The sequence below is a fragment of the Lissotriton helveticus genome, chromosome 7 (assembly GCF_964261635.1).
Source record: "Lissotriton helveticus chromosome 7, aLisHel1.1, whole genome shotgun sequence".
Taxonomy (NCBI): Eukaryota; Metazoa; Chordata; class Amphibia; order Caudata; family Salamandridae; genus Lissotriton; species Lissotriton helveticus.
The window spans coordinates 1,635,929,400-1,635,946,666 of NC_136068.1; the positions used below are offsets into that span (position 1 = coordinate 1,635,929,400).

The 17,267-nt window shown below is 46.0% G+C and overlaps 1 protein-coding gene across 2 annotated transcripts in view; it reads left to right on the forward strand.

The window, feature by feature from the left end:
- Positions 1 to 17,267, forward strand: part of LOC144770626 (myeloperoxidase-like) — a 329,709-nt gene that overhangs the window by 146,340 nt on the left and 166,102 nt on the right. For both annotated transcript variants that reach the window (XM_078655312.1, XM_078655313.1), the window contains exon 7: positions 13,975 to 14,181. In XM_078655312.1, the coding sequence (XP_078511438.1) occupies positions 13,975 to 14,181 (207 nt within the window). The remainder of the gene's footprint in view (positions 1 to 13,974; positions 14,182 to 17,267) is intronic.

Consider the following 17,267-nt stretch of genomic DNA (forward strand, 5'->3'; position numbering starts at 1 on the left):
GCCTTAGGGGCAATGGTGGCTGGAGCTGCCTCCTTCTTGGTGCAATCATTGGTCCAGTGAGTATTTACTATACAAAATTTGCACCATGGTTTCTTTGGGCCTTCTTTACTTTTACATTGTTGGGAACCCCCACCATTAGAAGCTTTTTGGCGACCTTGAGAAGACTTCTGGTCTTTTGCTTTCTCCCCACCCATTTGGTCTTGCTTCTTCTGATCACCACATTGGTTCTGTACCTTCTGCTTCACCCTGGTTCTGACCCATCTGTCTGCCTTCTTACCCAATTCTTGGAGAGAGGTCAAATCAGAGTCAACCAGGTGTGGATGCAGTAGCTGGTTTTGACAGTTATTAAGAATCTGTTCTCTCATAATAAGGTTATACAGTCCTGTATAGTCACTTACTTTACTGCCCAGTAAACAGCCTTCCGGAACCTTAGCAGCACAATCTACAAAATCAGTCCAGTCCTGAGGATGTGTCTTTTGGGTGTCTCTGAATAGCAACCTGTACTGTTCAGTGGTTAGGCCAAACCCATCTATCAGAGCACTCTTCAGGATATTGAAGTTGTCAGCATCCTCTTATCTAACAGTAAGGAGCTTGTCTCTACCTTTGTCTGCAAAGAAGAGCCACAAGATTGCTGCCCACTGACTTTGGGGTACCTGCTGTAATTTGCAAGCCCTCTCCAAAGCATTATCCACTTGTGGCTGTCATCCCCAATCTGATAGGGAGAGACAATCTTGTTCAGGTTTCCATGGTCATGAGACCTTTCCCTACCACTAGGGTTGTTGCTGCCACCAGTGGGATCTAAACCACACAATGTATTCTCTCTTTCAAGAGCCAGGGTCTCTTTTGCAAGGGCAACTTCTTGCCTCTTGATCCTAAACTTGACTTCTCTCATCCTAGCTTTATACTCTCTTCTCTGAGGGGGGAGTCATTCTCCTCTGAGCAGAGGCATTGGACCCTACTGACGAGACAGAATGCCCAGATTCACTGGAAAGGGATCTAAATCTTCTAGGCTCACCATTAGGCCTACTTGGATGTCTGGAGGGAGGCCTTCCTAGGCCATCTCCTCCTCCAGATAGTCCTGTGTTTCCCAGTTTAGGTTCATCAACCTCATCCTGATCTACATCCTCATCATCATCAGAGACCAGTGGGGCATCCCCACTAGGATACTCTTCTGATGAGGGATGGCCCCCCTCCCCACTACCTTGGTTACTTGGGTCTGATGCATTTGCTACATCATGTTCCACTAAGATATCTACCAGGTGGTTAAAGGTTGGACTTTGTCCTTGTCTTACATTTCTGACCACACACAAGCTTCTCAGTTATTGAAAGAGAATGTGTCATACTTAGAAGGCAACCTTGGGTTATCTTCTGGCAGAAGCCCACTAGGCCCTGCTTCCAAGGACATGGCTAGTGTGGTGTGGTGTGTGCACCTACCTACACTACTTGGTACCTACTAGAACCTCTCTAGGAGTTGTAGTCAGTGTGTGCTAAGCCCTTACCACCCACAACTGCTAAGTTCAGTAGAACTTATGTATAAAAGACGTGATTCATATGTAAATACAGGTACCTTGATATGATCTTTCAAATGCTATTCTCAAGATTATTTGGTAAAACAATGCAAGCTCTTATCCCATCTGCTGCACACCAATGTGAGAAGATAGCCTGGCATATGATATCCACTAGTTCCATTGGGCACCTTGCACCAGTCTAATCGACCCTTATTGATGTTGGTTGTAAAGTCAACCTTATAGAAAGCTATCCTAGTGGTAGCGTGGACGAGCAGTCATCAGGCTAAGACTTCAGAGAGCGTATTAAGCAAGTTGTTTTACCAATTGTAATCCCTTGAGTACCAAATGAAAGGACACCACACAATGTATATATCAAATATATATGTATTTATTCTAAACACAACTCCTCTGTACTCTTTATGAGGTCAGAGGTAAAAATACAATACAAGTCACTGAGTTAATATACGATAAGTTGCACAGTATGCTTTATGCCCTAGGGGCCTCACAAACCATATACTTAAATAGTGGTATAAGAACCACGAAAGAATTAGAAAGCAGGCCTGGGGCCTGTGGAATCGCTGGGGCTACTCTAATCAAGCAAAGGTTAGGAAGTAGGAGGCCCATGGGAGAAGCGTGCAGTGTCTAAACACAGGCGCGGATTACCATTGACTTTCTATGGGAAACGTAAAAGTTCCAAATATACAATTTAAGGACACTTCCGGATAGACTAGGATGGAACCCTTTTATGTTTTACGATCGAAAATCTAAAGAACCTGAAAGCAGAAGGGACAGAGTCTGGGTCACTAGCAAGTGTCCAGGAAGGTACCAGGAAGGAACCAGGCGATGTTGGGTGATTTCAGGTGAAGAAGTCGAGTTTGTCTCTTCAGCCACGAGGTCCAGGAAGCATCGATGAAGACCAGGCACTGGATTCCAGCTGTCCCACAACGGATCTAGTTGACTGCGGTGTTGGTATACGGATTGGACCCAACAAGCCTTGGCAAACGCAACCCACACAGGATGTCGAGATTGGCTCTGTTGCAGACCAGCAAGGTCTGTGGCATTTCTCCTTTGCAGGGAAGCTGGAGCAAGCCTGGAGCAACCAGGAAAGTGAGTTAGTTTCAAAATGGAGTTTTCAGGGGGCTTACTAGCCAATGAACTAGGAACAGGGAAGACACATCAAGCTCAAATGCAAAAGCGGGGCCCACGAGACACTCGCGGAGTGTGGGGGCCGGGGCTTCAGTGCAAATAGTGCTCTGGCTGGGGCTTCAAGCATCCCAATGCACAACTTCGAGATACTTCGTTGGAGGAGTGCAGCTTGCAAAATGCAGGATGTCCAGGAGTTCCGATCGCAAGTCTCTCGTGTCCGCCACGTGTCTCAGCTTTGCTGTGGGTGTGGGTCAGGGTCAGAGATGTCTGGAAGTCTGTGTCCTGTGTTGCAGATTCTTCGGGATCCAGCGGGAGCCTCAAAAATGCAGACTTTCAAAGTTGATGTTGGTGCCAGTTTGAACAGGGTGGTCACTCCTTGACCACAAGGGAGATATCTTCCGTCTTCCAGTCAGACTGGAACGCCGAAGGTCTAGGATATGTCTTGCAAAGATTTATACTAAGTTTAGGGGTTGGACTATCTTTAAGGTCCCTCCTCTGGGTGGACCTGGGAAGAGGGTGGTTACACCCCTTTCCCTTTGTCTAGTTTCCCTCCAGAGCTGGCAGAGTGCCCCAGCAACTGGTTTGACCCGGGATATGCATGGAGCACCTTGTGTGCCCCAGGCAGTGTCTGGAAAGCATTCACTGAAAGCAGCCCTCCCTGCCCCAATAGACAAAAGCCGGTTTGGGGAGGTGCTGGCACCTCCCTGGACAGGAAACCTATTGTCCAGGGCTCCCCTGCCAGAGTTTCGTCCAGCAACAGGAGGTCAGACTCGTTTCTGTGGCAGCAGCATCCATTTTGTGATGCTGTGGCTCTGTTTAACTTTAACCGGGTAAACCAGTAACTACATGCCTTCTCCCTCTAGAAGGGTGGAATGCTACCCCCGCCACCAGGACTGGCAGGGGGGGCTAGTATTCCAAAGTGTTTGACACCTTACACAACATGTTTTGATAAAGCCAAACCAAAGTTAGCATTAACCGCGAGGATTATAATGCACGTAAGAGTATATGGTATGGCTATATCATAGAACAGCTATAAGAAGATGGTTCCGAAAGCTGCAGAGGGGCTCAGCTCATGCTAGGGCACCCTCTCACATAAAACCAAGCACTCTGCCTCCAGGATTGTTAAGGCCTGCCATAGGAGTGACTTATAGGTGTATATGTGTCTATAAGTATATATAGATATAGGTATAATATATCTAAGTAAGGGATGATTACACCACCTTACCCAGGCTGTGTGAACAGACCTGTGGTGTCAGTTTGGAAGGCAAACCAGGGGTGACACAATACATGCTGCAGCCCCTGGTAGGCCTAAGGTGCACCTATGGTACACTATACAGTGGCTCACAAGGGTACCCAATCTGGTATGTACCTAAAGTACATGGTATCAATTTAGAGAGAGAACAGCTGGGCTGTGGGTCTGATTGGCAGGCCTCAATCACACTAAAGTTGAAAAAACAGAGAATCCCAGCAAAAAGTGGGGGTAACCATAGGAAGCAGACCCTACTCTCCTACAATGAGGGCTAGGAGTTGTCACCTATCACACTTGCACATACCAAAAGCCATGCCTGGGCACACTCACAAAGGGTTTCACACTAGTCTATGGTGACCCCAGAAAAGCAAGGGCCAGGGCAGGGAGACAGGAAATTCCAAGCCCCCGTTTAGGTAGAAACCTCCAGGACCTTCTATTACTTCAAACTGGGCACCAGGTGTAAAGAATGGACCCTCAGACCCAACTCTTCAGTACATCTCTGGACCTGTGCAAGACTCCCAAGGACTGCTGTGCTGCTCTGCAAGTACTGCTACTCAGCTGCCTTGCTCCCTGAGTGAAGGACTGAAGCTGCATGTTGAACCCAGCACCAGTAGAATGACTCAAATTACTAGTTAGCTAGCCATCTGATCAAAGCCTTGGGGACAGAAAAATCTCCAACCTCCTTGAACCCACCACCCGGGGTCTGTCTGCTGTAAGTCCTACCCCCCTTACCCGCCATGTGGTGCCTACCCAGTCCTGGACCTTGGAAGTGGGCCTAAAGGTTCTCTGCCAGCCCGGCTGTGGACCTGGAAGCATAACTGATGCAACACGATGCATCTCACAGTGAAACCCCAGCAGCGCCATGCATCCCGATGCTGGAGCTCGCTTAGCAGCTCGTAGACTCCTCAGAACTGCCGCTGATTCATGCATTTTTGGTGAAGGCTTCACATAAAAAGCCCCTTTTCAATGGCCTACTTGACGATGATGCTGGACTCCACATAGCAACCCCGAAGCTCCTCTGAACCGGCAGTGCATGATGCATCTTTGATGTTGGACTTCCCACAGTAAGTCCCGTGTCGAACTGCATCCTCGATGAGAATACATGACTCCACATCACAAGCCACAGCCCCGCAGCGTCTTACAACAGCTAATGCACAGCACATCCTCAACGCTCCATAAACCAGAATTTGAGGAACTTTGGTTCAGCAGGCCGAACTTGGTCAGCCCTAATTTCAATGCAGTCGGCCTGAACTTGTGACTTTGTCCCGGTAGGACGTGACCAGGTAACCACAGTTGTTGCTTTGAGATTTAAGTGCTGTTTCTTCATATCGGATTTTTGTCATTTTGTCTCTAAATAATTCATTACATTTTACTCTATTTGTTTAAGTTGGTGTGCGATTTTTCATGTGTTGTGTTTTCACTCTGTTACTGGTGGAAGTGCTGCACAAATACTTTACACCTTGCCCCTAAGTTAAGCCTGACTGCTGTGCCAATCTACCAGAGGGTTAAGCACGGGTTAATTTGGGATTTGCTTGTATTTCATTCTGACAGAGATTGTGATTGCTACTTGAGTAGTATTGTGATCCTTCCCCAAACTGTAATCAGATTTCCTGCACATTCCCTGTGTGGGCCCACATACTCTTTCCACTAAGTTAATTGATCAATGTAGTCTGTGGGGCCTCTGACTTAGGTCCCTTGACAATCTACGGTTTAGGGCCCTTGACATTCATTACTGTAGCCATTGTTGCTGGTGCTTTGTTGAGTCACCGATGTCCATTGTACCCTGCACTATTTGTTGCCATTGATGCTTGTTACTAGGCTGCTGATGCGTAAATTGTGAGGGACCTCTGAGAACTTCATACAAGGGTCATTGAATAAATTACTGTGTGAGGCAACTGGCTCAGAGTACCACACACATGTAGTAAGTGAGGCCATCAAAACCTATTACTAGGTCGTGTGGGAGACGAGGTTTGTTTACTGTCAAAGAGATTTCTTGCTCCGGAAGAAAAGCCTCTGTTGGTTTGATTAGGACAGAATATAACATGTGGGCCTTGCACAACCATAACTCAATGTCTACCAGTCCTGGTTTACTTTGCTTGGCTGTGACAAGTCACAGGGACTTGTGTGGAACAGTTATGGATTGAATTAGGCTTCTTTACAAATGACAAACTAAACCTGTCCTGTTTAAAAATATGCTGGTCCCATTGACTAAATTTGAAGCATTGAAAAATGGAAAACAAGCATTTGCAAGGCAATAGGTCTCGCATTAATTAAGTTTGAGCTATTGGCATTGCTAAATATTGCAACACAAATTGCCACAAAAGTTTATAAATTGTAGTCCAGAAAAAGTGTATTTATTTTTGTAGCAATGGTGGCATGCTGCGCTTTAGATGAATATGTTTAAAAGTAAAGTGCACCATACTGCGATTGCTACAATAGTTAATTGTGGATGCGCTAACAATTGACGTGTGCCTTGATGGTTGGTGGTGTGTGTGCCTGTAGAAATTGTGCACTGATGGCTGGTGGTGTGTGTGCCTGATGGAAGTGTGCACTGTGGGCTGGTGGTGTGTGTGCCTGGTGAAAGCATGCACTGATGGCTGGTGGTGTGTTTGTGTGCCTGGTGAAAGCATGCACTGACGGCCGGTGGTGTGTGTATGCCTGGTGAAAGCGTGCACTGATGGCTGGTGGTGTGTGTGTGCCTGGTGAAAGTGTGCACTGACGTCTGGTGGTGTGTGCCTGGTGGAAGCGTGCACTGACGGCTGGTGGTGTTTGTGCCCGGTGAAAGCATGCACTGACAACTTGTGGTGTCTGTGTCTGGTGAAAGTGTGCACTGACGGTGTGGTTGTGTGTGTGGGTGTGGGTGTGGTTGTGGGTCTGGTTGTGGAGGTGTGGTTGTTGTGGGGTGGTGTGTGGGTGGTTGTGTTGTGGGGTGGTGTGTGTGTGGTTGTGGGGGTGTTGTGGGGTGGTGGTGTGTGTGGGTGTGGTTGTTGGGTGGTGTGTGTGTGTGTGTGTGTGTTGTGGGGTGGTCTGTGTGTGGGTGTGGTTGTGGGGTGGTGTGGGTGCGGTTGTGGGGTGGTGTGTGGGTGTGGGTGTGGTTGTGGGGTGGTGTGTGTGTGGGTGTGGTTGTGGGGTGGTGTGGGTGTGGTTGTGTGGTGGTGTGTGTGTGGGTGTGGTTGTGGGGTGGTGTGTGTGGTTGTGGGGTGGTGTGTGTGTGGTTGTGTTGTGTTGTGGGGTGGTGTGTGCGTGATTGTGGGGTGTTGTGGGGTGGTGGTGTGTGTGGGTGTGGTTGTTGGGTGGTTTGTGTGTGTGTGTGTGTGTGTTGTGGGGTGGTCTGTGTGTGGGTGTGGTTGTGGGGTGGTGTGGGTGTGGTTGTGGGGTGTTGTGTGGGTGTGTTTGTGGGGTGGTGTGTGTGGGTGTGGTTGTGGGGTGGTGTGGGTGTGGTTGTGTGGTGGTGTGTGTGTGGGTGTGGTTGTGGGGTGGTGTATGTGGTTGTGGGGTGGTGGGTGTTGTGGGGTGGTGTGTGTGGGGGTGGTTGTGGGGTGTTGTGGGGGTGTGTGGGTGTGGGTGTGGTTGTGGTTGTGGGGGTGTTGTGGGGTGGTGTGTGGAACAGGGTGCTGGGGAGACGTCTCTCTCATGGTACTGTAAGCACTTGTGAATGGCCTCTAGGCGCCTGCATGAACAGGATGCTGGTGAGAAGTAGTGATTTATTTGCAGTGCAGTCTCAATGCACCGTAGGCACTTGTATGGTAAGCGTATAATGTTGAGAAGTACCGAATGATAAGCACTGCATTTTGAAAGGCCTCATGGCGCTTGAGTGTAATGCGTGCTACGAGAGTCACCGATTAATTAGCCCTGAAATGGAAGGTCTTCCACGGGCAGGGATGAATTCTGTGTTGGTGATAGGGAGAGAAGTTTAATATTTTTATGGAGTTTTATATAGCTCGAACTGGACCCGAGGCATGGTCGAGAGTTAGCTCATGGAACAGCAGGACGTGGATGGAGCAAATTACAGTGGTAGGGGCGAATATATTTAACGTGATGTGGCACAAGGAGGTTTTTAACTATAACACTAAGGTTTAAACATCACACTGAGGGCCACTCAGAGACACATACGAGGTGTGCCAAAACTAAAAAGAGTTTCTATACCTGCCCACTAGGAAGCAAAGTAACTTCTCTATTAAAGGTATTATTAAAAAAACATTTTCTTTACATGCACACGGATTGCACATTTGGGTGGTGGCATGTTTTTTATTTCCCTTTTTTACTGTTGTGACATATGAAATAAATAAAATACAAAAATCTATAAATAGTACTTTGCATAGCCCAAAACTATTGCCTTTGCTAGAGTCTGTATCGTAGCGCTGCACAGTCAAATGAAACTTTGTCACGTTGCAGCCACAAATTAATAATCCTGATAGTCAGATTTTTACAGGAGCAGAAGACCTTTGCTAAAGCAGAAACTCGGTCAATAGTTTGGATTTGTGGCAGTTGCACGTGAGAATTAGAACATCAAAGCGGTTGCTTTTGTGGCGCCTGCTGTCTGTTTGAAGGTGAGAAAAAAAGAAAAGATCGGAAGTAAAAGCAGAGCGGCCAACAAAGGGAGGGGCAGGGCTCCTTAATGTAGCAGGGAGGGGATTGGGGCTCTTAGTGTTTAGTGGGGTGTGTCAACACCAGCACTGTGTGTGGTGGAATGCAGCGTGTGCTCTAGTGAAGTGAATCCAAGCACAGGGTTTGCATGTAAACAGCGCCTGTGATTAGCAACAAAAACAAGTCCTTTTAGACTTATCTCACACTCTAAAAACAGCATGCGGGAGGCATATAAGTGATGCTTAATAGACGCTTAACATAACACCATTGCTCTCCACTGACAGACAAGAGCCACAATAAACATCGCCACCATGTTGGAATGGAAAAGAGATAGGGGTGCCCGAGAGACTGAGCTAAGTGGAAGAACAAAAAACAGAAAAGACAAAAAGAAAAACCATGCAAAGAAAACAGTGTAGAAAATCTGAAACCCAACCTAGGTGGAAAATAAGGTCCAAACAAGGACAGTGCTGTTGTGGTGCTGAGTGATGATGTGGTTGGGCTGAGTGATGTTGTGGTGTATTAGAGTGATGTGGTGGTGTATTAGAGTGATGTGGTGGTGTCCCAGAGTGATGTGGTGGTGTCCCCGAGTGATGTGGTGGTGTCCCGGAGTGATGTGGTGGTGTTCCTGAGTGATGTGGTGGTGTCCCAGTGGGAGTCCTATTGGCAATGGCAATGCTTGTTGGTAGCAAGAAAGGACAGTGCTGTTGGGGTGCTGAGTGATGCTGAGTGATGCTGTTGTGGTGCTGAGTGATGATGTGGTTGGGCTGAGTGATGTGGTGGTGTATTAGAGTGATGTGGTGGTGTCCCTGAGTGATGTGGTGATGTCCCAGAGTGATGTGGTGGTGTCCCAGAGTGATGTGGTGGTGTCCCAGAGTGATGCGGTGGTGTCCCAGAGTGATGTGGTGGTGTCCAAGAGTGATGTGGTGGTGTCCCAGAGTGATGTGGTGGTGTCCCAGAGTGATGTGGTGGTGTCCAAGAGTGATGTAGTGGTGTCCCTGAGTGATGTGGTGGTGTTCCTAAGTGATAGTTGACAAGTGACTTAGGTTACCATGTGGAATGAGTAAAGTGCTCAGAATGAACCAGAAATAAGTTTGTGGGCCATAGTCACCAAGTGTTTAAAGGAAAATAACAAAGTGCCAAGTCCAAAGGAAACCGTTCTAAATGAATAACCAAAGATACAGTGTTGAGTAACCAGCGTGCCGGGACGTGCGATGCGATATTAATCAACGTGAAGTGTTGAGCACATAATGTGTAAGCTGTATGATATAACGCAGATGTTTATTAAAGGTCTGTGCGTGTGAAAAGGTCTGGGTTAACCGTGCAATTTGGGTTAATCAAACAGATGGTGGCGTGAATCGGTACAAGAACCGGCTTCGAAAAAAATAAATATAGGAAAGAAATAGACATTAGATCATGCGTGTGAAAAGGTGTAAGTGTCTCGCATACGTACAGTAAGTTTGGCGTCTTCTCGGAACAAGAGCCGGAAGACGCGAGGGGTATGTTATGAGCGAGGTGAACAATTAACAAAGAAAGAGGACTGCGGAGTGTGATCTCTTCATTCAGTAGGGAAGCGTGTTTACGGCGATTCGCAATAAAGGTTGTGAAAAGGATGCACAAAAAAAAATGGGGGCATGCAACCAAGAGGTCGGGAACACCCTAAACATAAACAGAGAAACAATATGAATCCTCAGTGCGAGGTGAGACTACAGTAAACCTAGAAAGAGGACACTAAGTGGAGAAACAAACAGAGAGTGCGAGAATAAAGCGAACAAGCTGCTTTTGAAGGACAGGCAGCACTGGGAGGAGGGCTGATTCTGCGGAGCGCGTGAAGTGGCTGGTGTGAAATGTCATGCCTCTCGAATTAAAAGCTCTGCAATTGCGCAGAGGGGGGCGGGGGAGAGCATTCCTTTGAGGTTTGAAACTCTCGGCTTTGCTGTGGCGGGTCTGATGCGATGAAGCGAGGCACAAACAAATGGTGGTTTGTGACGTGGCTGGTGTGGCGGGGTGGCGTAGGAGCGGAAGGGATTCCTTTGAAGTCTGATGCTTCTGATGCCTGGCTCGGGGAGCAAATGGCAAGCGCATGCACGGCCACATGCTCTGTGCGTAATCCGCCTGCCAAAGCCCCTTGGTAAGCTTTCCTGTTGCACCACTATATGTCTCGACAGCTGCAATGCGCAAGCGCATTGGCAGGTTGAGACCTAAAAAAGAGCAACTGTTTTCTGGAAATAAAAGGAGCTGCTCTGATTTCTGTTTGCATCTTCAACTGCATGGACTTGTCCCTGGGCTATTGTAAACCCCTGCTCAGCCTTCCGAAGGAGCTTCCACTCTGCATCGTGCTTTGGAGTCTTCTTTATGAGGCTGAAAGAGCCTGGAAATGAAGGGGTCCTTTGCAGAGGTGTGTCAGAATGCTGATAGAACTTCTTTCCCTACCTGACTTGGATGGCTACCAGCTTGCGATGATTCCACCAAGGCTGTAAGTGGGTAGGGTTGCTGGAGCCAGGCCTCAAAAGTTTCAAGAGGCCACTAGGTAGTGCTGCTTTACTTCTGCAACAACGTTAGCATTTCTAAATATTTAATGCATTTTAGTCAGTATCCCTCAAAAGGGTTTACTTTCCCATTTTCCCATATTAATGCGGCTTGAAATGGGCCTGTAGATTAACTATTCATTTAAGGAAAATATGTATCCAAAAGTTCCCCTTGCTGTTCAGACCAAACTGACATGAAAAGCATAGAACACCACTAAAGGCAGCAGGGTTATCAATGAGGGTACTTCTGGTAGACAGTGTGATTGTTCAATATCAAGGGGGCATATTAGCAAGGGCTGGCGATCAAATTATCGCTACTTTAGCATCCGTTCTCGGGCGAAAAACTGCAATAATTTTATTGCAGTATTAGCAAGGACACGCTAGCGCATGTTTCCTTGTCTTAGCTCCCGTTTCACTTACGCCATGCATCGCATCACTAATGAGATGCAAAGTAGGCGTTCCTGACTAAACTGCACGGGTAAACTTCGCTAAGCCAGCTTCGCGATATTTACAACATGCCCCGGACCCGCAAAGCGATATTCAAATTTCGCGCTAAGCACCCCTTAATGCTGGATTCTAAGGTCTGGTATTTTCATGACTACACTATGTTTACTATGGAAGGTGGATTCTAGGGTTGAGGCCACAGGGCCCTATCATCAAGCTTATCTCCATTTTTGCTGGATTATCGCTGGTTTTCCAGCGATGTTGCCCGTATCGCCGGCTATTGCTGGAAATATTATCACCAAAGCGCTATGCGTTGTTGATACAGCACTAGCCTGGCGATAATTTCCAGCAATAGCCGGCGATAGTAAAAAAACGCGCTGAGAGCGTTCAGCGATAATTATCGATGTGGCTTGCTAATATGCCCCACGATTCCTTGCAGCCTCCTTCCCACTCTATACTTATCAGTACATTAGGTGAAATAAACGTCCGAGAGGGAGATTTACAAGCCAATGGGCCATTTTTACGTCACTTTTCCCAATTTTAAAAGTGACGTAAAAGTGGTTCAAGGGGCTTGTAAATCTGCCCCGAGTGCTTTGTGCAGCAATCCAGGGGATCTCTCACAATGTGCTTGCTTTCTTTGCAGTCACATCTTCATGCTTTTCATTATATACTTCTAACAAGATCAGCCCTACATCTTCAGTGTTCCTGCAGACATTGTCAGCCTGCTGTCATGCCAAAAAAGCCCCTCTACCCACTTCTGGTTCAAGGGGAGCTGCCCATGCTGTCAGTGTAGGGGTGATGCACATTCTGACTCGTCCTCTGCATATATTATCTCTACTTTTGCTAGGCCACTCCAACTCTCCCTTCCGTGTTCTTGGGGTTATAGCACTCTTCACTTTAATTAAAATGACCTGACTGAAAATTCTGACAATGAGAGGATGAATTGGTCTAACCAACATTACGATTTACTTTGAAGGATTTATTATGTGCACTTTTAATGGAATATTTGTAAACTGGAAAGACAATAAAGAAAACACCTGTGTGATTTCTTAGAAGAATTTGATAGCTCAATTTCTTTTTTTAAATAAACTACGGATATTAAAAGAGAAAATATATCGAGCCCTTTTTGGATAAAACAAGCCTTCATATGCCTAAATTATAAAAACGAAAATGTTTTCATAAGGGTAAACTTCTCACTATCGCAAATAAAACAGAACTGCTATTAGATTATGTGTTGGTGTGATGGTAATCTTGGAGTCACGCGTTTTTTCATCTAAATTGTACACCTACTTAAAGGGTGCGAGGTCTTACCATTTTCTGATTTATGTAAGAGTTCTAATCTAGATCTATCGGATAAAAGTAACTACAGTTTTCATCACATATCAAAGAATGTATGCGTACACCGTCAATAGTTTTATGTCATAGCAAATGTAGGGTGTCCCTGGGTTGACTTTTTAAAGGCACAAAAAGTATGTGGATGGTGTCCTTCCTGTGCAATGACATTGGACAGAATACAATGGTGTTTTTCTTGAAATATTGACTTGAAGGGTCCAATGATGCAGAGTTGCATTTACTAGTATAAAAGTGCGATCCATCGTTGTCTTCGATTTCTAAAGTTATGCGGTTATCCTAAACAAAAAATATTGAAATTGATTGTATTTTTTTTATGCTGAAAATTTTTAAGTGGGGATAAGGGTTTCAGGAATATGATCTTTTTGAGTCCCTAAACATCCTTTTGGAAACTTGTGTTTTTCAATTTAATTCTAGGTGACATTACATGTGTGAATGTGAAAATATATTTTAATGATGTTTCCAGCCTCCATTTACAGAGTTCTCTTATAATGCTATGCATACAAGAAGCCGTTATCATAAGGGAGAAAAATACTAGCAATGCAAATGTAGATAGTTGGATTAATTAATTATTTTAATTAGCCAGTTTTTAAAGGGTGATCTCTACACTTAGGGACAGACTTGTCTTCTCTTCTGTCATTTGTGGGTATTTTCTAGTATGAAACTATTTTCTTTACTACCTTATAATGCCCTATTTGTCAACAGCGATTGACCTATCACTGCCTATTCATAAAGAAAAGGACGGTGTTAGCACATTTGCTGCATTTGGAACTGGGCATGCACAAGATTTTTGAAAGATCAAAAAAAATGTCAGGTTAGGATAATATTAAGGGTCAGTTACAGTGCCACAAAGAGTCCTGCACTTTCAGAGTTTTAATCAATTTTGGTGGCAACGAGTAGTCTCTGCATACATTTGAGTTAAACCTAAAGATTCCCTCCAGAACAATATTTGTCATTGCCATGTCTTATAGATTCAGAGCAAGTTGATAAAATTATCAACAACACATGTCTATATTAAGCACCTCAGAATTTGGAATAACCTGACATATATGTGGAGTTGATGCAGAATTGTGAAATTCTGTGATATATGAGTTCATTGTATAGCAGCTACAAATGTCTTGGGCCTTATTCATCCCATTCATCTCACCACTTCTTATATCTATAGGTCCGGGAGGTGTCAAACTCTGTTGTTCAATATCTGGATGAGAAAGGGGTATTGGATCAGGAAAGATCTCAAATGTTCATGCTGTGGGGCCAGTGGACTGACCATGATCTCGATTTTTCTCCTGAGAGCCCTGTGGCAAGCCCCAACAGAACTAGAGCTGAGTGTGCCGCAACCTGTGCTAAAGAAGCAAACTGCTTTCCAATCATGGTGAGTTGGTGCTCAGAGGAACATATTTTTAAGGGGGTTTTGATTGAACATATTGTGGTCATTGTCTGTGTCCAATGTAGCTTCCGAGTGAGTGGAATACCCAACTTTACTTTAAGATTTCCTACCAAGATTTCAAATTTCAATATTGCTTGTACCATACATTGAAGGATGATGGTTGGAATAGTTTCAGAATTAGTACAGCCAACTTAACGAGTGCTCTTTGTTGGCAGTATTTTACAGTAAACAGATGCAGCTCTCAAGGTAGCACTCTGAGGCTACTCCAACTGCATTACTTGTTTTACAAATCCAATAAAAAAAACGTTTTAAATTCAGTCTTTTCCATTTCACTTCACTGTAGGAGAAAAGTATATTTCATTAGAGATGAATAGGATAGGATAGGATGAGGATTCACAAAGCTCACTAATACCCAAAGGTGCCAAAGCGCTGGGCGGTAGAGAAGAAGAGAGGAGAATGACGGGCTGCTGACTAAACTGAGAAAAACCAAGTCTTCAGCAGTTTTTTGAACACCGGAAGTGATTCTCTCTGGGAAATCGAGGAAGGTAGAGTATTCCAAAGTTTTGCAGCCGCCACCAAGATGGAAAGGCCGCCCCATCTGGCTTTGCGGATTCCAAGGAAGATCAATTTTCTCTGAGAGGAAGGTCTCAGAGCCCTCCCAGGCATATACCATTTAAACATGGTTTTCAGCTGCTGCAAACCTTTATTATGCAGGGCCTTGTGAACCATACACAGGGCTTTAAAGGAGAATCGCTTCCTAATAGAGAGCCAGTGTAGCATGCAAAGCCACTCCTTTGCTGAGGCCCTTTTAGGGATATTAAGGATCAGCCTGGCAGCCACGTGTTGCATCTTAGCTCTTGGTATCTTCCGCTCTCTCCTATTTCCCCCTCCCCTTCATGCACACTTGGTATGGTCCGCAGCTATCCCTGGAGGCAACGATAGAATGTCAAGCGATATTGGTCCTGTCAAGCTGGGAGCACTTGTTTGATGATTTGATACCGAATAAAGTTTATGGAAACTTATCCACGTGTGGACATTCCTTACTACATTTTGTGGCGACGAGGGAAACGGAGCTGAGCCAGGGTCAGTGGGGTGCTCTCCCCTGGAAGAAGTTATGCTTGGACACGGACAACGAGTGAAGAATTGAGTTAATGAGCTGCGTCGGGCGTTCTTGAGTGAAGAGACAAGGAAGAGGAGTAAGTCCCGAGTGGATGAATTTTAAACTAAGAAAAAGTTCTTCAGGTGAGCAGCTGAAGCAAATGAAGAAGGCTGAGCGGAGCGGGAGATGATATGGCAGTTGATGGTTCCCGCCGCGTTGTGAAGTGAATTGAAGGAAAGCCTTGGTCAAGAATTAGAGAATTTGGCTCTTAAAGAGAAATTCATGAAAGTAGCTACGGAAGCATTTGGAGAAATGATATGCATCGGGCGTTCTTTTGAAAAGTGAATGTGTGAGGAGAAGTAAGACCTGAGTTGAAGAGCTGTGACAGAGACGAAAGCTCGTGGGGTGAATTAACATATCCAGTTCAAGAAGAGGAGGAGAAAACAAAACGGATGGAAGCGTAGGAATATAAAGCGCCGTGAGGTGACAAGCATCTCGTGAAGAAATTGAGAACAGGGTGTCTAGCAAACCCCTGGAGAAATTGTGCTGAAGCAGCGAGCCGTGAGGTGATGCGCATTGGACAGCCTCTTTCTAGGGATTATATGGAGAAAAGAAACAGTGTGATGCGAGCGAGCACCTGTGAGCACCTATAGTCAGCTCACACGAGTATCGGAGCTCTGGTGCAAAGTCGTGTGTCATTTCGGGCACAGGGAAGGCGTGAATGCGGAGCTCGAAGGCGAGGACGGCTCCTGATAAGAATCTAGTAAGGATACGTGCTGCGCTCTGCGTTTTGAGGAACACTACACAGAGGGCGCGTAGACAAAAGTAAACATTGACTCTCTGTCGGGTCCTCGGTGTTCCGCGGTGTGTTTGCTTTGAGGTTGTCATTCATCGAGCAACACTGTGCCTGACACCTTTCCCGCTCCTTAGCTAGATGAGGAGAGCAATGGACATTCTGTGAGGAAAAGCTCCCAAAGTTAACCTTACTGGTGAATTCTGAAGGAGGCGTAAAGCCGCAAAGTGAGCATCTGGAATCCAAAAGAGTGCCCAGCGGATGAGGAACGAAAGTATCATAAAATTGTTCTCATCGCATCGGAAAGTTAACCTCATGAGCATTGGTGAAAAGGAAGGTAATTTAACCCCGGCATAAGTGGAAGACTCTACCTGAGGTGATAACCCCTGCCAGTCAGCACGCCGTTATTCTCCCCGGCAGTGCGTCATCGCAATGCAGCGGGAAGCAGATCGGAAGAAGAAGCGACTTGGGTAAACACCCCGGAGGGTGCCTCAGGCGGAGCCCGAGCAGGCGTAGGTGAAGGTAATTCCTGGGTGCGTAAAAAAGATAATCGAAGAAGTGGAGATTCGTCATCGTGGGAGGAAGCTTCAAGTAGAGGTGAGAGGTGATAAGCAAAGAAGTGTCAAAGGCAAGCTGTCATGTGTTTCCAGCCGTGAGCTGCGTTGAAGAGACAGATTGTTTAGCGTTTAACCCAGAGACACATTCAGGCAGAGAACGTCCCAAGTTTAGCTGATGTGGGCGGTACTGTATTCCCTCCGATGAAGTTGAGGTACGATATCAGGAAACATTTGGCTTTCACAAGAGGAAGATATGTGTTGAGGAAAGAAAGGTTGTAATTGAAGTCTAAGTTGAACCTTTACAAACGTCTCTGAAATATAAATCAACGCTTCTGGTTATGAGATTTACTGAGGAACCAAGGGAGATCTAGGGAGGTGAAGGGTGAGACAGTTATATTGCTCAACTGGGCACGGAGACTGTACCCTGACCCACACAGGCGGGCTCCTAGTATATTGAACGTGAGGAGCGTCCGAGAGTGGGTTTTGTAACAACAATTCCCTTTCCCAGAAAAGTTGAATCGGGAAGCTTCACAGACGCCAGTGTCACCCCTACTGACTGTAAATGGTACAGACGCCACATTGTACTGCCACCCAGTGGGCTATTCTGCCCAACGCACTCTAG